The sequence below is a fragment of the Spermophilus citellus genome (genome assembly GCF_964194105.1).
Source record: "Spermophilus citellus genome assembly, chromosome: 5".
Lineage (NCBI taxonomy): Eukaryota > Metazoa > Chordata > Mammalia > Rodentia > Sciuridae > Spermophilus > Spermophilus citellus.
In genome coordinates, this window is record NC_138186.1 from 85979404 (window position 1) to 85999114 (window position 19711).

At 37.0% G+C, this 19711-nt stretch overlaps 1 protein-coding gene across 4 annotated transcripts in view; it reads right to left on the reverse strand.

Moving 5' to 3' along the window:
- Positions 1 to 19711, reverse strand: part of FILIP1 (filamin A interacting protein 1) — a 179428-nt gene that overhangs the window by 92001 nt on the left and 67716 nt on the right. For 2 of the 4 annotated variants that reach the window (XM_081293682.1, XM_081293683.1), the window contains exon 2: positions 7445 to 7726. The exons of 1 other annotated variant lie outside the window; for it this stretch is intronic. In XM_081293682.1, the coding sequence (XP_081149808.1) occupies positions 7445 to 7720 (276 nt within the window). In that variant the 5' untranslated portion in view covers positions 7721 to 7726. Of the gene's footprint in view, positions 1 to 7444; positions 7727 to 19711 lie in introns of those variants that run through there. One more of the 4 variants, XM_081293685.1, reaches the window with a different exon arrangement.

Consider the following 19711-nt stretch of genomic DNA (forward strand, 5'->3'; position numbering starts at 1 on the left):
AAATAATTGGATTATGAGAGCCATAACCTAATGGGGTCCATCCTAGTTTGAATGGACTGACTGGGTGGTCACTGTAGACAGGTGGGGCATGGCTGGATGAGGTGGGTCTCTGGAGCATGTCCTGGAAGGGTGCATCTTTCCTGTAGACCCCTCTTCCTCGACTTCTCTCAGTTTCCTGACCCTGCCATGAGCTGAGCAGATTTTCTCTCTGGACCCTCCCCCCCCCCACACACTTTGGGCCCAGAGCAATGTAATTAGCCATCTCTGGACCAAGACCTCTGAAATCATGAACCCATAAGTACTCCTCTTAACTGTTGAGTATTTTGTCACAGCAATGCAAAAGCTGACCCACATTTTAAAAAATTAAGCTTGTGAATGTTTCATAGGGCATATAAATATTGGAACATTCTGAGATTAATCACTGGTTACCAATAAACTAACAAAGCTAGACTAGCCCTCTTTCAAGAACAAAGAAGTGTATGAAAGAAGCAGAAGACATAGCCCCTTTTCTCAAGAAGTTGTTTGGGCAACAAGATATAAGTATATAAAACACTTATGGAATTGTATGTATGGAATGCTGTGGTTCACACTTATAATAAAGTAATGTAGGACTTTAGGGCAAAAGAAAGATAAGTATTGGGAAGCAACACTTAGAAAATACTTCACAGAGGAAGTAAGCCCCTGTTTTCCCAAAAGAAATACTGACTGGTACTAGAAAAAAGTTTGGGATAAGTACAAAGTTTGGGATAAATTTAGGGCATCTGCCCTAAATTTTCCCGGAGATCCCTAATTTCTTTCTTGTAAATAGTCTTAAGGTGAAAGAAATATAAGAAAAATTGCCACTGGAATGGTGATGGTGGTAGTGTTTGGGTTTGCAGGTGTGAGTGTGTGTGTATGTGTGTGTGTGTGTGTGTGTGTGTGTCAGGGTTGGCGAAGAGCATGGAGACTGCCTAATTGGATAGGAATGATCATTTAAAGGGACTCTAAAGCCAGGTGCAGTGGCACAGGCCTATAATCCCAGTGACTCAGAAGGCTAAGGCAGGAGGATTACAAGTTTGTGGCCAGCCTCAGCAACTCATTTGACCTCAAAATAAAAAATAAACAGAGCTGGGAGTAGAGTTCAGTGGTAAAATACATCTGGGTTCAGTCCCCAGTACTGAAAAAAAAATTCAATCAAATTAAATTAAATTAAAAACTAGAGGGACACTAAAGATGAGTTGTTATAGCTAAGGGGGAGCCAGTTAATAAATAACTTTTGCAAGCTAGTCTAACCAATTTTGATTTCAATCTAGTTGTGTCTAAGAACCTCCTGTAAATTCCCAAGCAACAGAATGACATGATCAAGAGAAATACTTTAGCAAAAGTAGTCTGTCAGCAGTTATCTACTGAGCTTCTGGTACCCAACTCTCATATTTGACAAATGATATATACTTACTCTGTATTCCAAATCCTGTCATCATTCTAGGAGGTTTCAATATTAAATGGAGATTAGCAATACCCAACCTTCACCAGTCCACAATCTCATTCATTCCAATTACCTTTACTTTCTCCCAAGACTTTACCCATGACCTTGCATTAGTAAAATCTGCGTGACTCAGAAAGCTTACACACAAATTGCCCAATTTCTCGTCTTTCCAGCTCATCCTCCCATTGTCCTCCTTGCCAGGCACTGTCTCACCCACACATTCAGCTTTCTTGTACCTGTGTTCTTCCACTGTATCCACTTGTACAACTGCAACCCCAGATCCAGTGCAATAAAAGTCTCCTCTTTACCCCTAGGCTTCTAAACAGATTGGTACCACTGCACATGCACAGTTACACTCCCTGCAGAATTCTGATCTCCACTCATATAGGGCCCATATTTGTCCATAATAATCTTCCTCTAATATTCTACTCAGCAATGATTCAACATGCCCAATCATCCCCAAAACCCTTGACTGGCCCATGTCTCCTTACTTCCTGGAGGACATAGCTTTGTCTTTTGCTTGATGAGAAAGCTGAGCCTTTCTCACATAAACCTCTCTAAATATAGGTCCATATGTATTAGCTAAGTTTAGTACTCACTACAACCTCATAAGGTAGGATATACCCCTAATAAACAGATGGGAAATAAATGGAGGCCCACAGTCAGCACTATAAAGGCCGATATCAAACCTTTTGGAGTTTACCACATAATCTTGTGGGACTTGGCTTTTTGAATAAAGCTCCAAAGTAGAAGAAAGCAACTTGTGATTTCAAATCAAGTGGTCAGCACACGTATACTAAGGGCCTACTTTGTGTGAGACAAATAATTTACTGCTCAACTAAAGAGGAAATTAGATTCTCTGGCTGCATTTAAAAGAAGTAAAAAGAAAAATCTTACCCCACCAAATTTTTTCTAAACTAGATTTTCAACAGGACATCTTACTCTAATTCTTCAACTCCCTCCTCAACCCATTGAAAATGGACTTAAACTTACTGACTCCAGGTTCACAAGGTTCACAAACTCAAAGAGCCAACATTAGGTCTTATCCAACTGGAACTTTCTGCTGATTTGACTGACACAAACTCTCTTCTTTTTGGCAATCTTGACTTCCCCGATTTCTACATCAGTCTACTCCTGAGCCATGTGCACACCTTCTGACAATTTTCCAGCTGGACCTCTTACAGTGAGTGTCCACATGGGGATTGCAGTTTTGCTGTACCAGGTCCCTCTCCACTGAAGCCCGACTCCACACTCATTAACACAACTTTCCCAACCACCCCGGTTTGGTTCTACTCATATTGATCTGTAAGCTCTTCTCTCCCTGTCCAAAATTTACCAATTCTTTAAGATTCAATTCTTTAGTGAAACTTTACCTATATCCTGAGATTTCCACAATCCATCCTGCTTTTGTACTCCCATAATTTGTATTGAAATTACCCTGCAGAATACTCATCCGTCTACATTCTTATCAATCCCACCAGGTCATGAGCTCCTTTTCATGAATACTATTATACCTACTGCCTAAAATCACTCAGCACATAGTACGAATTTTTAGCTACAGATATTGTTATTATTTGCATTCCTCAAACCTCTTGCATAATGATCACGTTTTAAAAATATTATTAGAACAATTTTGAATTAATTAATCAGCAATTAATTAAAGCTCTAAGAATGAATGAACTCTTTTAGTAAGAAAGAAGTACAGGCTTACCTACAATAGGTAATACAGAAGTAGAGAGACACTACTGACCAGTATTAAAGAAAATGGCTAGGAACTCCAAAAGAATAGAATAGAGGACACTTCTAACAATACTTAGGTATACAACCTATTTCATAAATTATCTTTTAAATACAATATTCTGCCAGTTTCTCAGGATGAAGACAGATTCCTCGACCTATCAGTCACTCTGTCTCTGACTTAGCCTGGAGAACAGTGAAGTCAAATGAAATGGTGGTGCATTATCTAGTTGCGTTGTCTAGTTTTCTCTGTGCCTTCTTATGTGCAGGTAGAAAATAATTAACAAAGGTAAAAATGATTAAACCCAATTTGAGGATTGTTTTTTATTCTAAGAACTGTTCAAAAGAATATATCAAGGGAATTTGCCATATAAAATGACTGCTCATTTTTTTTTGTATCAAGAAAAAGAATTAATTTGTGAATTGCTCTTGGATCACTTTACAAGAATATACTTTTGCCAAGGTTTCTATGTTATGGTTTTTTGATGTGAGTACCATTTCTTTTGAAGTTTTGTTGTTTTTAGTACAGCCAAGTTGACTGGATTTTTTAAAGTGCTATTTTTGGACAAATACAAGTGGAAATTAATCATGGTGCCCAAGTGATGGTCTGGGTGTACTATTTCATTACTTTCAGTTTAGTCTGGGAAATATGTAACCAGTTTTTCACCCAGAGAGTAAAAATGTTCCAATTTATTAGAAAGTACTTGTTATTGGAACCAGCTAATGACAGAAGTGTAATAACAGAAACTATCCCTGCTACTTTGGTGTAGGGCTACACTGGCCAGTCACTGTGCTGAGACAACAGGTCTACATCTGCTGAGAAAAGTTTGGAAGGTGTCCCTCTCCAGAACAAGATTCACAATGGTATCAGTTCTAGACTAGACTCTTTAAAATGCAAAAATCTCTGGTAGGAGCAACTGTTTCCAATACACGTTCATTGAAAGTGCACTTTTTAAGTATTCATGAGATACCTGGATTGGCAAACAAAATATCAAACTTTCAAATTTTGTAAAGAGCCAGTGCCTACAACAAAAATTATGGTGCATATAATGCTGATTCAGCAAATTGCTATAGATCACTCAATGTGTTTCAAAAGCCTAGGGATGTTAGTCTCCCTCCCCCACACCAAAACACACAGAATTATCTACAGTATGCAAAATGCTGGCCATGAATTTGAAGAGTATTAGAGAGATCAAAAGAGAGTCTGAGGAGAAGAAAATTGGCATGAAAAGTCTGAAGGATCCTCCATCTTCTCCCCGCCCCCAAGTTATTTCTGAGGCAAAACTCATACAGGCAGACTTGATCTTGGTGTTATCTCCTCAATACTAAGTCCTTCCTTCTTTGCATCACCCTACTTCTACTGACCTGTAGCTTTGGTCCTTCTAAGGTGTCTTATTATACAACTTCAGCTAACATTACCCATAGAGTAGTGAATACAGAGCCAGTAGTGTCCAGCACACATTGCCACGTGACATCCCTGCATTTCCCCATTTTTTCTTAAGGATCTGGATCACTACAACTTTAAGGCTCTGATCCCATCCCATTTCCCTGATGGGATAGAAATCTTCAATTTCTATCACCTACAAAGTTTCATCTTTTCATAAAATGGCTTTGGTTTGTGAGTTTATGAATCTACATGAAGGAAATCCTGAAAACCAAGAATAAATATAAAGATCCTGAAGTCCAACTACACTTGAACATCCCCAGTGTGAAAGTGATAGAATGATAAAGACATTACACAGTGAGACAGGGAATTTGGATCTAAAACAACTGTAATAAGATTGCTATGCCACCTTGGGTCAGTTATATAACCAAAATAAAGGAGATGGAATAGATAAATCACCTTGAAGGTGCCTAATAGTCCCAGTGTTTTATAGAACCTTGGAATACCACCTGCAGAGTGAGGGCATTTGAGTCATACACAGCCACCCCATAAAGAGCAATATGTGGCCATTGAAGATTTGTGAGATGGCACTAAATGTTCCCACACATGTCAAGCCATAGGCCTGTGCAACAGGGAACTTACTTCACAAAGCATATTCCTGCTTCACTTTCTAGCAACAGCCCTTCAGATGATTTTTTTAAAAAATCTCTTTTCTGGCAAATCTAGCACATAGCTGCCACATTTTCACCTGCCCACTCTCATCTGCTAATGTGAACTGCCTCCCACTCTTAGCTACATCACCCTCCCCAATGTGACAACGCTAACAGAGGAAAAGTAGCTACTAAAAAACCGATATCTACAGCTCTTGATATAGGAACCTCTCACTTTAAACAAATCTAGCATTTGCAAAATCTGCACTTACAAATACATATGTCTGTGTGTGACGGATGATTTGCTTTGCAAATGAATTCGTCATGGAATTCCTTAAAATTCTCTTTGCATTCACCACAAACGATAATGTACACTTTTTTTTACTTATTCCTAGTTACTCAAGAATACAAGTAATGGAGGGATTCTGAATTCATAAAGATGAATGAAAAGCAAAATGCATTTCTTTGGAGTCTTCTAGCTAATATCCTCCATTTCCCTGCTGTATCGGTTTATATTTTGTATATCTAGCACCACCTAAAAGCCACATGGATTTTAAATACCTTATGGAGTCCACCATGACATAGTAGTTCTCCAGGAAACAGTCTGCCAGAGCCACTGGCACAAGAGCCAACATGGCTGAAAAGAGCAGCCAGTGTTGCTTTGTGAAGGTTTCTAAGGCAACAGTTATACCTTTCTCTTGTACTCAAGTTAATAGCTGTCATTTGGGGGCCTGTAAAAGGAAGGAGTAATTCTGCCTCTTTACACAATGAATGTTAATAAACAAAACACTAACGACATTTCTGGGAATGGCAGAGTTATTTTTAGAAATGGTGGCACTCTGGAAAATTTCATCTTTTACTGTGAAATGCAAATGTAATTTCCTCAGTCTATAAATGGTAAACTCAATCATGTTTGTTTGTTTTTTCAAACTTGAATTTTGTATGTTTTAGATTTCTTTACCTCAGGGGTTCCCTTACCTATATGTGCACACAGATGAGAGCAGGAATAGTGCCCACCCTAGTTTAGGGTAGGTTGTGAATTACCTCTCTGATGCTAACAGCACCAGTAAGCCAAGGGTTTCATTTCATGCAATTGTTGGTGTCCCCTTAGAGGCTCATGTAAGCTAAAACCTAACAAAAACAAAAGGACAGTCATTCTGTCCTAAAAAAAAAAAAAAAAAAAAAGTATTCCCTTACTGCCGGAAATGCAATTGTCTAGACCTCAGAAACAAAAAAAAATCTGAACTGTTGACTGAATTCCTAATAATAGAAGACTTAATAAGAGGGACCTGGCTCATAGCAACTAGATAAGGTTGGTGGGTGTAGGCAATGGAAAGATCACCAGGCCAAAAATCTGGAGGCCTGAGATGAGGTTTGGACAAACCAGATATCAGCTCCGGGTCTCTGGTTTCTTTCTTTCTTTTTGAATATTTTTTTCGTTGTTAATGGACCTTTATTTATATGTGGTGCCTAGAATCGAACCCAGTGCCTCACACATGCAAGGCAAGCACTCTGCCCCTGAGCTACAGCCCCAGCCCGGGATCTCCATTTTTTTTAATTATAAAATATAGATAATGATACCCACATTTTATTGCCATCAAATGAGATAACAAACTTGAAAAGGCTTGGGAAACTATTAGGTACTTCACAATGCAATGCTCTGCTTGCTGTTGTCCATTTCAACCCCAATGACACTATAGAAAATTAAAGCTGAAGTTACCAAAAAAATGAGAAAAGATATGTAGCAATGCTGATTTCAACAAAGCCTTCTTTCTCTCCCCTGGTCCTTCTTCTAGCTCTCTTTTACTCAATCTTCCAGAAAAAAAAAAAAAAAAAGCAAAAGTAATCATTGATCTTAATACTCCCTTCTAATAATCATGACTTTTCTACATTTTCAACCACAATGTCTAAATTAGATAACCTAACCATTTGCCTACTAAGTGAAAAAATCTGTATTAATTTTTTACCAAAATCATCAAGAAATTTTTTGCTTCTAGAGAAGTCTGAAGTTGGAATCGGGACCTTCACATTTATCATTCACTGAACAAATAGTTATTCAGTTAAAACTTGTGCCACACACTGGGATTTGGAAATGAACGAGGAAGATGTATCTCCTTTCCCAGGAAGCTCAGAGTCCAGTGAGGGCCATTGACTTATACTCTTATAGCTTAGAAACTAAAAACAATAGTTGACTAAGTTTGGCTCTACCTGCAACTCCCCTTCCATTATGCTGAGTAGCTGGATGAGATCTTCTTTGGATAACTCCAGAGATTTCTTAGGCTTTCGTTCACTTTCTCCAGATGGTTTTAGGTGTCGTTTGACAGTTCCTGAAGCCATGACATCATCCTCCTTCCTCTTTGATTTGTTCTTCTTTTTTGCATCTTCTGAGAGACTCTTATCATCAGCATTGCTGATGATGGAGGACTTGGGGCAGGAGATATGCCCGTTAGATGAACTTTCGCCACCTTGGTTTCGGGATCTCATTCCCACCTACAACATATTTAAAAAAAAAAAAAAGATAAGCTTTTTTTTTTTTTTATCACCACCAAAAGTATTTTTGTCAAAATACTTTTAGAAATGTACGGCAGCTTTACAATGATAAAAAACAGATCAGTCACAGCTTCCTTATCACTTTAATGAATATGTTATTACAATCTTAAGAAAAATGCTTGGTCTTCAGGAAAAAGTGAAAACATGACTCTAAACTGACAAACATCTCAGGCCAAAAGATCACAATCATGATCAACATGAACCAAGCCCTATAGATGGTATATGAACCCAGCCAACCCCTTTACAACAAACATACTGAGCTCAAAGGCTATCACTCCAAGTGCCATGAAGAGTGTTTTAACATCCTGAGACTGTACTACAAAATTTCTGTAAGCCCTTAAATAAAGTAGTTTAGCACATGGGCTTATTTAAGACTCGTGGTATGAACAACTAAACAAGATTTTCACTATTCATTCCAGATAAAATGAAGGACTTTGCTATCTAAAAGTAAATTCCTTTTATGAACCCTGCCATATGTAAGGAAATTATTTTAAAACATTAGGTTAATAACAGAAAAATAAACACAGCAATGTTTCCTTTCAGATAGTGAATTTTCAATTCTTTCAATGAATCTTGAAATTTATAATTATGTTCCTTTTTTTGGATTGAACTCTAATAATAAACAGACTCTTCTATGCATGTGTGAACTTTCTACAGCACACTAGCTTTATGTTTGTGTGTGTGTGTTTTTTAAATTTTTTTATTTGTTTTAATTAGTTACACATGACAGTACAATGACCTTGACATATCATATATTTGAATCAGATGGGATATAATTTCTTATTTTTCTGAGTGTACAGGTTGCAGAATCACATTGGTCATGCAGTCATGTATATATACACACAGCAATAATAATGTCTATTTTATTCTACTGTAATATAATCTGAAGAAGCGGCATCTTGTTTTTGGTTCACTCAGTGATTGGTTCTCAATTCTAGAATCTCTTTCATGCTTCCTTGGTGAAAAAAGAATATAATGGAGGCCAAACCACTGTAGAGAAGACCTACTGTATTTCATCACAGCTTGTTTCTGGGCAGAGTGGGCTAACTTAAGCCAGAAGAAGGAGGAGGAAGTAGAATAGGAGGGATAGAAGGGCGAAGAGAGGGAGGAGGAGGGGGAGGAGAAGATGAGAAAAAATGAGGTGATAAACAGAGTTTCAAAATTAACTCAAGACCTGTTCCACATCACAATTCAGACACATGGCTTCCCGAACTGAATTATGATTCCCTACAACGCATGTGAATTCTTTTTATCTGAAGTAATTTTCTCTATAAGATCTTCAGGCTCTTTGAGATGATGAATCAAATATTAATTTGACAACTTCAATTTAGGTCAAGAGTTAATAGAAATACCAGACAAGAGTTCCCAAAGCACAGGAAGTGAGGTGATAATGGTTAAACTTAATTACAGCCTTAGTCATACACAGTATTTGTATGTGACTATATTGTATATTCGTGCCTCATCCTCCCTGAGTCCTCTTTTATAGGCCTCATAATATTAGGACATGTCTAAGGAAGAACAAATGCATAATTATCTATTATAGGTATTTACTAAACACAATTATATTTGCAAACAGTCAGAAAATGGAATCTACTTAGTATCAATTTTGTATTTAGTTCTTTCTAAAATTTTCAGGCTGAAGTTAATGTTCTAAAATAAATTTTATGATAGTATAATATTAATGGCTTTTCCAGAAAGAAAAACTACACATTTTAGAATTATCTAATTATTACATATCACTAATCAAGTTAAAAGCTTGAGTTCCCTGTTCCCTTCCAGATTAATTTACTTTGGCTGGTGGAAAATCTCATGTGGTAGACCCACAATGTTAAGTCTGTCTTAGCAAATATTTTTCTTCTGTGTCACTGAAATTTCACATAAATTACTTTTTCTTTGGCATGTACACACTGATTTTAGCCCTTTCATAGTAAGCTGACTATAGTCTTCTATCTTTATCTCCATGACAAAGTCAGCAACCAATCCCTGTCCTATCTCTGACATGCAAGAGCACTCATTGATAACACACTTGTCAAGAAAGTTTTAGGAGAAAACTGGCATCTCTGAGGGGGGAAATAAAGCCCCACAATTTCTCAATAGTCTAACTAAGTCTGCTATCAATAATATCCATTTTATACCACTTCATTCTATTTTGCAGGGGCAAAATATCTAGACAATAGTGGATTTCCATGTATCACATTTAGTGAAATTCAGACTCTTGTTTTTAATAGTTCTCACTGTTTCTTAAGTGTTATACAATGTCTGAAGCACATCTTTTAATATGTATATAACTCCTCTGAAGTCAGTGCTATTATTTTCAAGTTTATGGATGAGGTCATTGAGGTTTAGAGAGATTATATATCTTTTCCTGGATCACCAAGCTACTCCCAGTAAATAGAAAAGCTAGGATTTGAACTCATATCTGACTAAAAAAAAAAAATGTATTCACTGTATGGCTTTCCTCTAAGTTCTTCAATACATGCAAACTGGAAGTGGGGAGGACACCTGGTAAATAGAGGGCCAAGAAAAATGTACAAATACTCATGGATTAATGTTTTCTCACTCCACACTACAGAATTTGAGAAATCTATGCATATGTCCTCCCCATAGACACTCCAGCAAAATCCCTATAGCAATTGCAATTAGGTTACTAAGTAAAAGAACATTTTCTAAAACCATTAACCTGCTATAGAATTGTAAAATGATGAGTCATTCAAAAAACTTCCTCACAATCAATCTAGCCAGTTATTAAGGGTACAGGTTATTAAAACAGGATTCAAAGTCTGAACAGGGACCATGACAAACTTACTATGTTAAAAGCCCCCAAATTGAACAACCATAAACATTTAATCAGAATTAGTGAAATCCTATCCATCATACTTAGAGGGTTAGCAGGCAGATGCAGGACAAGCATCTGGAACTCCACAGGCTTCCTAATAGTGGAATATGGTTGCAAGTTTAGGACATGAAGATAACAAACTTTCTGGAAGAATCCAAGAATACTTTTGCTTCATCACAGGTTATATCCTTTGAAAAAAGTTCTCCTCAAGAAAAAGGCACAATGAACTGACGGTTCATATCAGGTTTTGTAGCTTTTTAAAATTGATGTTATTTGGGCCATACAGTCTCTTCTTACATAAGTGAATTAGTTAGCATAGTTCATGAAATATATTGACTCTTAGTAATCAGTCAGCAATGCTCTGCCTGGAATTTGCTGACTGGATTGGGGAAGAAAGGGAAGACCAAATGTTATTCTGAGCATCCTCTTTTTTTTTTTTTTTTTTTTTTTTTTTTTTTTTTTTTGAGCATCCTCTTTTTATCTATGACCATCTCTTCTTCATTACCCTTTCCTCCCACACATTGGACAGTGAGAGCATACTATCAGGTAAGTAATGTGACAGGAATAAAAAAAAATAAAGATTTGGATTAATATATGTTGAATGAATAAGTAATACTAGAGCATTTGAATAAGTAAAAAGAAAAGGAAAGGAAAACATCTACAGCAATTTCATGTCCACTCTAGTTTCCATGCTTTCCTTGGCTCCTACAGATCTTAACCTTGAACTTTTCCTTGCTCTCTCTTGCCCTTGCCCATGTCAGGTTTGTCTTATCCTGTTTGATTCAACATTAGTCAAAATATTCCTCTCCCCACCACCACTAAAACACTTTTCTGCATAAATTAGGGTTTTTTTAATTAATCAATTTATTTTAATTATGTATATATGACAACAGAATGCATTTTGATTCATTGTACACAACTGCAGCATAACTTTACATTTCTATGGTTGTACATGATGTAGCATTGCACCATATGTGCAGTCATACATGTACCTAGGATGCCCATCTCATTCCACCATATTTCCTGCCCCCATGCACCCTCTCTACCCTCCCTACCCTTTGCCCAGTATATATTAGGTTTTGATAAATTTCCTATGCTTCCCAAGTAGCTAACCCCTCTCACTTCCTGGTTTTATTTTCTCTATACATAGTTTCAAGGACCTACCTGGTACATAGAGATCACCCCCCATTCGTGTGCACATACACACAACACATATAATTTCTTCTATTTAAAAATTTGCTTTATAGAGCCAGGCACAGTGGTGCATGTCTCTAATCCCAGCAGTTTGGGAGGCTGAGGCAGAAGGATTGCAAGTTCAAAGCCAGCCTCAACAAAAGCAAAGTGCTAAGCAACTCAGTGAGACCCAGTCTCTAAATAAAACATAAAAAACAGAGCTGGGGATGTGGCTCAGTGGTCAAGTGCCCCTAAGTTTAATCCCCAGTACCCTCCCCCCAAAAATTACTTTATAGAATTATAAGGAAAAAGTCTATTGCGTAGTAAAGAACAAAGTACATAATTACAGAAAAAAAACTATATTTTACAGTGTGGCCTGGCAAAAGGTCCGTGGCAAGTGGGCCCTCTAGAACATTACTACAGAACTGTCTGCATTCTTTCTTTTAAGAATAATGACATACCCAAAGCACACAAAACTAAAGGCAAAAGAAAACATCTATTCTAGTTTTATGTCATCCATGAATTTTAACATGAAAAAGACAAATCAAATCAACTAGTTTATCAATGCCAGATTACTTCTTGTGTGGATCTTATTTACTTGGTCAAATCTGCTCACAGATATCCAAACTCATGAAATGTTCAGACGTTTCTCATGAGATTATCACTTATTCTAATAGCATGTACTCTTCAGATAGATTCCCAGGTTTGCCTCTAAATCTGGAAAATTTTTACAATTTTCTTTACTTCTCTTAATTCTACTTACGTAACAAGTCATATTAAATGATTTTTTGCTTTTCATTATCTACATTCATTAAATCCTCAAAATAACCAGGTTTTTTCTTATTTAAAATATTTTTATTCTACTAAGGCAGATGTAGCCAGACAAATTGAAAATTCTTTTAAATAACCTCACAAAATTTTAGAATTCAAGAAAGAGGATTCTCTTGGAGTCACTGCAGTCATGTTGTAATAAAAAAGCCAAAGAAAATATTATAACTGTGGCAAAAAAGAAAAATATTATTCTACCCGAGCTTAAAACTATGGCAAAAAATATTTTATAAAGTTCTTTTTAATATCCTTCAAGGATGATATCAGCAGACCAAAAAAAGTTTTCCAGAAAAAAAGGAACAAGAAAATAGGACAGGGAAATTGTTTTGATTTGGATGTGAGATGTCCCCCAAAAACTCATTGGGAGACAACGCAGGAAAGTTTAGAGGTGAAATGATTGGGCTATAAGAGCCTTAACCCAATCAGTGAATTAGTCCCCTGATGAGATTAACTGAGTGGAGACTGAAGGTGGGTAGGATGTGGCTGGAGAAGGTGGGTCACTGGGAGTGTGCCTTTGGGGTATACATTTTGTATATGATGAGTGGATGTCTCTCTACTTCCTGATTATCATGTGAGCCGCTTTCCTCTGCGACACTCTTCCTCCAGGACTTTCTACCTCATTTTGGGCTCTGAAGAATGGAGCCAGCTATTTAAAATGAATTGAAACCTCTGAAACCATGATCCCTAAATAAACTTTTTCTCCTGTAATTGTTCTTGTCGGGTCTTTTGATTACAGTAGTGAAAACACTAATGAAAACAGAAACTGCCCTGAAATTAAAAAAAAAAAATCACACCTGAAATAAAGGTATGTTGAAATCATGAGCATACCTGAGTCTGAAAAGGTGTCAAGTTTGAGCTTTAAACCTTGAATAATCAAGTAGAGTGACCTGTCTTAAACATTTTGACAAAATTCTCCAGATTGATTAGCTCTTACATCATAATGTCATCTGCAGCTAGCAGCCCTTTGCTTTCCCTTGCACCAGCCATAGCCTATATTCGAGATCCTCCATTTCCAGAAAAATTGTATTCCCAGTCTTCTCTCCCAGTACTTCCCATACACTTGCCATTCTTTTTTTAAAAATATTTTTATTAGTTGTTGATGGATCTTTATTTTATTTATTTATTTATATGCAGTGGATCAAACCCAGTACCTCACACAGGCTAGGCAAGTACTCTACCACTGAGCCCCAGCCCCAGCCCACAGTGGCATTCTTGTCTATTCACTGGCTACAAATTATGTCTGCTACATTTTATTTTCATATCTATGTTCATGAATTTCTTTTCTAAAATAACCCATTTCACCCCTACATTATTTACATCTCCTCTTACTTTTCCAACCAGTACCAGTTCTTCTTCCTTCTTCAGCAATTTAATGCATTTACTTATTGTTTATATTTATTAGTTGTCACTTTCATACTTGCTTATATAATCATTACTGCTTCAACATAATCTCCTTCAAAGGAAGTAATAAGACTTTTCGTATCATCAAAATACCAACTAGTAGACAGTATTTGATTATTTGAATTTATAACATTTTGCATATTGGAATATAGGCTTATAGAATCTGTGACTTGCGATAAAATATAAATGAAAATATAACTAGAATCAGGAAATACTTAGGTACATTCCTAACGCTAAAAAATAAAATTTCTACCAAAGTAACAACACAGTTTGCCATAAATATGGTGTATTAAATACTTGCATTTATTTCCATTTCTCTCCTGAAACACTAAAATAACAATAAAGAAGCAAAAGAAGACAGAGAAAATAGGAATGTAAATGACAACAGATGAGAGATATTGACACAGTTTTAGAGAATAAAGAGTAAGGTATACCAACTTGGACACCTAAGTGCTGGCAGTGTATAAAATCATCAAGATGCAAATCACTCTAATTTTCCTAACTACCCTCAAGCTAGAGAGGTATCAGCTCCACTGTGCAACAGGGTAACCAAGATGCCCCAGGTTACAGAGGCTGACTGGTTGCAGCAAGATTCAAACCAGGTTCTCCCAACTTGATGCTGGAACTTCTTATACCACATCCTTGTCACTGTGCCTGACGTGTGTGGTCCATGTAGAACCACCATCAGCATCCCTCCCTCACGGCCCTTTACAAAACCTTCAAAACCTTCTTTCCCCACTGCAACTCTTGCCGACTTCTTCCTCCTCCGCTAAATTCCTGAAACAATCAATTTGTACGACCCATTTGGCAATTATATAGTGTCTGATATGGTTCTTGAACAGATCCATCTAGAATATAAATGACGTTTCATAGGAACAGAGTTCTATTTTGTCTCCCTAAAACATCTAGATTATAAGTATCTTCACCTCTCTCACTTTAACACTGAGGAAACCGAGGTTCAGAGTCACACGGCTAGTCAATGGAACAATTGGGACTATGACTTGAGTTTCCTTAGGAGACTCCTTATTTCCTGGGCACATACCTGCCTTAAGAAGCGGATCCCCTGCAGCCGGTGCATCACATTTCACCTCTTAATGTTCATTGCCAATATCTATTACGTGGGGTTTTGTGTTTTTATTTGTTCATTGCTTCCTTCAAAGAAACAATGCTACTGTTAATTATATAAAAAAGAAGGGCATTTAATATTTAGTAACATAGTGCTACATGTGGTGATGACATATGACATTTATCTGGCGTTTTATACATCGATGATTCACTCTTGAACCTCAAATACTTTTTTTGTTGTTGTTGTTTTTTCTAGTACTAGAAGATTGAATCCAGGTGCACTTTTTCACTACATCCCCAGCCCTTTTTAGTTTTTATTTTGAGACAGGGTCTTGATAAGTTGCTTGGGAGTTCACTAATCATATACATTTCTAAATATGTTTTCTCTATTTTATTATTGTAATTCTGATGTCACTGTTCCACTATATATTATATATTAATATATAATCAATAATCACAGACTATGTAAAAAGAATAATGCCCTTAAATTGAACTGATTATGATAACTCTTTAGCTTTCTAGAAAATTTTACCTACATTTTTCCTACTTTACCAATATAATTTTTAATAGTACAGTACTATTATTAATTGCCTCTGAAGCAAAGAGAATGTTACCATTTATCTTAATTAAAGTTGATAAACATCTAGAAAATTGCTGGTTCCTTGTTTAGCCAGAAATAGAATTTCTTCCTGTATTTCATCACTCCTAAAAAGTCCAAGTCTCAGAATTGGATAACGATCAGTCATTTCCCAGTCACTGAAAAAACAGGCCTATTTGTAGCCAAAGAGGCAAGCACATTAGGCTTTATCTCAGTTATCTACATTTGTTAAATTATTCTTAAAAATTATCTTCTGGTTCAGTGGTAGAGCACTTGCCTAGCATGAGGGAGTCACTAGGTTCCATCCTTAGCACCATATAAAAATATATAAGCATCGCCTGTTTTGGTGGAGCTTGGTTGGACAGGATCCCAGTCAATATTTGAAAAAAAAAAAATATATATATATATATATAAAATAAAGGTATTGTGTTCACCTACAACTAAAAAAAATTTTAAATTATCTTTGTTTTCAAATCCAACAATAACAATAATATCTGACGTTTACTGAAAAGATTATTATGCACTGAGCCATGGGTTAAGTACTTGGCACATATGACTTCTGATGAAATGCTGATGTCCACCCAGTAAAACAGATACTATCTTTATTCTCCATATAAAGATAAGGAAAGCGAAGCTTACAGAGATGTGGTCATGTGCACAAATAATAGGGTTAATACCTGAGAAAGAAAGCATGAACTAGAACAGGGCTGCCTGGATTGTCCCTGTGCAAGGCAAAGTATGAATGAAAGTTTCTGTCACCAGATCAGGAGTACTGCAATACAAATGAATTCACAGCTCCTCTTTCATAGGGCTGAAAAAATTGTGGTCACAGGATATACATCTCCCATATAGCCTCTAAAACAATAACTGGTAGAAAATCCTACTATTCCAGTAGACTATTTTTGTCTAATTTCTGCTTGTGTAATACCCTATTCTTTTAAGGGCACATCCTCTTCTCCCTTCACTTCCTTCAGACTGCCTTGATGCTATGTAGTATATGAGGTTTTCAAAGGACTGAAATGTAACTTTGCCCTCACAGCCTTGACTTTTGACATTTTGAATTGAAAAAAGTCAGTGAGACTCCAGAAACAGAACAATTGTTATGACAACTGGATATGAGTTGAAACTTTTAAAAAATTAGTCCAATTAAGAAAAACTCCAGTTTGTAAATTAGCTAATTATTCTATTAAGCCAACTGTGCAAATTTCCTATTAGAAAAAAAAAGTTTGACTTTATATACAAAATATTCTGAAATGATTTTACTGCATTTTCAAGAAACATGTAGCAAATTCCAATTAGTAGTCAATGTTAGCCTCAACAAGAGAAAGACAGGCGGGAGTTTGGCAGATATCACTGGCTCATGCTGACAAGGGAGAAAAATGAAATCCTGCACAGCTCACCCCATCTGTGTGCTGACGATGATTTCATGTGTTCTAATTGCTTGCCACATGTCAACTGTGTTCAGGTGTCCTGTAAATGCCTTTCCTTTCAAATCCCTAGGTCATTCTTAACATAAAAGAATAACTAAATCAGTTGTAATGTGTAGAGTCAGATTGAATCTGTTTTGAACTCCTTCTGACTTCTTTTTCTAATTGTCCCTGAGCAGTCCTTGATTTAGATTAGAGCAAAGAATAGGGAGCTTAAACTGAAAACAGAACAGAGCTACTTTATAGACCAAGAAAAGAGGATTATAAACCTATTAAAATACATACTGTGAATACACCTGAAACCATATGATTGTCAAAGATATTTATATATCTGATGTTTAAAGATGTTTATCCCTATGATACTATATTGAGAGACTGGTTTCTTCGTTCAATAAATAGGTAGATGAAGGCTGGGATGTAGCTCAGTGGCAAAGCATTTGCCTCGAATTCACCAAGCCCTGGGTTCGATCCCCAGTTCTGGAAAATAATAATAATAATAATAATAGGTATATGAACTAAACAGACGCTTCTCAAAAGAAGTACAAATTGCTAACAACTATATGAAAAAAAAAATGTTCAACATCTGTAGCTGTCAGGGAAATGTAAATCAAGACCACATTGAGATTTCATCTAACCTCAGTCAGAACGGTAATCCTCAAAAATACAAATAGTAATAAATGCTGGTGAGGATATGGAGAAAAAAGGAACTCTTTTGTACAGGGATAGAGTGTGAATCTAGTCTTATTCATGGTTTAATGCTCTGCTATTGCTGTCTTGCAGTTTGTCATTATTTTTGAACAAGGAGTACCATATTTTCATTTTGTACAGGGTCCTCTTAATTATGTAGCCAGTCCTGATAACAACAGAGAAGCCAATCTAAACCAGATAATGGGCATGCTCCTTACTGCTTTCTACCAAGCTAATCACTTTAGCAAGCTTCTCTCCCACCCCTCACCACTCAACCAGTGTTTGTGTGATACCCTGAAATATGGAGGAGGAGAGTTTGAGAGGAGGGAAAGACTGAAATGGAATTTTGATTTGGTCTAGGACTAAGTAGTGCATATTGAATGGTACCAGATAATACTGAATTTACCAAGAAATATTAAGTTCTCTCAGGCTGGGGTAGGAGGGAAGACTAGAGAAGGATTAAGAAAAATTTAGAGCACAGCTGAATTCAGCCATAAAGAAATCAAGTGCTAGAACTGTACCTGTGAATTTTATGGGGTCTTAACTTTGAAATACAATATTGGCTACAGTTGTATTAACCAGAAAGTACCAGAGGACTTTGAGGCCATGCATGTAAAGTTTTTCTTTAAATCTCATCACCATTCTTACTGCTCTGGCTTTGTAAAAGAAAAGCAAGAAATAATACTCATGTGGGGTAGAGGCAACCAGAGCTCAGGGACTCTCCAATAATGAAGCTGCTGTACAGTGTCTCTTAGCCAAGGTGGAGGAAGGACTTTTGATAAGAGGCCATGATGCAGGGGTCCTCTGCTCCACAACTCTTCAGTGCTTTCTCTGTCCTCTTCACCTCCCTTTTTTAGGTACCTCAACTGTTTTCCCATACATGCTCATCCCTTATGCCTTTCATTGAAATTATGTAAATAAAAAGGCCTTCCCACTTCCCTAAAGTGTACACCAATGCCCAAAATGGCCCCCACCTACCTTTGAACATACCTCCCTTCCAGAACCTCAGGATAGAGTTAAGAAATCCAGTTGGTTAAATTTAAATTGCACAGCAGTGTCACTACCCTAATTCTGTATTCCTCAAAGTGTTTATTAAATCTAGAACATTTTTTAAATTATAGCAGAAGTAGCCATGTTTAATAGGCAGGGTTGAAAGTAAGACAAAGATGGTACTTCTGACCTTTCTCCAACATAAAACAAGCTCTGGGGGAGGGAGGGTAAGAAGAAATACAGAGACATGTTTTTTCCTCCTCTTCCCTTTCAAGGTCCTTAGTTCACAAATGCCCTTTTCTCTATTAGGTGCCAACTTCCTTTTTTTTTTTTCTTTATGGTACCAGGGATTGAACTCAGGGGTACGCGACCACTGAGCCATGTCACCAGCCTTATTTTGTATCTTATTTAGAGACAGGGTCTCACTGAATTGCTTAGTGTCTCACTTTTGCTGAGGCTGACTTCTATTCGCAATCCTCCTACCTCAGCCTCCCGAGCCACTGAGTTTAGAGGCATGCACCACCACATCTGGCTGCCAACTTTCTCTTTTGAGTCTTAGTCCATTAGTCCTTCCTTGGAGAGCCACACTGGACGCACATATTAGGACATATTTTGTTCCTAAAGCCTGGAGTTGGGAGTAGGGAAGTAAGAGAACCAGGGTTAAACATCCTCCCAGGGCTCAGGTATAAAAGCCTCCTCTGAAAAGCCTGGGGCAGAGTTGCTGCAACTTCACTGAACATCAGAATCAACCAAAAAGCTTGTTAACGTGGAATCTCCCCGGCCCAAGAGGATGTGGAGCTGGAGTCGGGCCTGAGAAACTATATTCCTAGAAAGTTCTGGGATCACAAAAACAACCTTCTAGGACAAGGTAAGACTAAGTTCTAGAAAACTGCAAAGAAACCCTAGAATATCTACCTGTT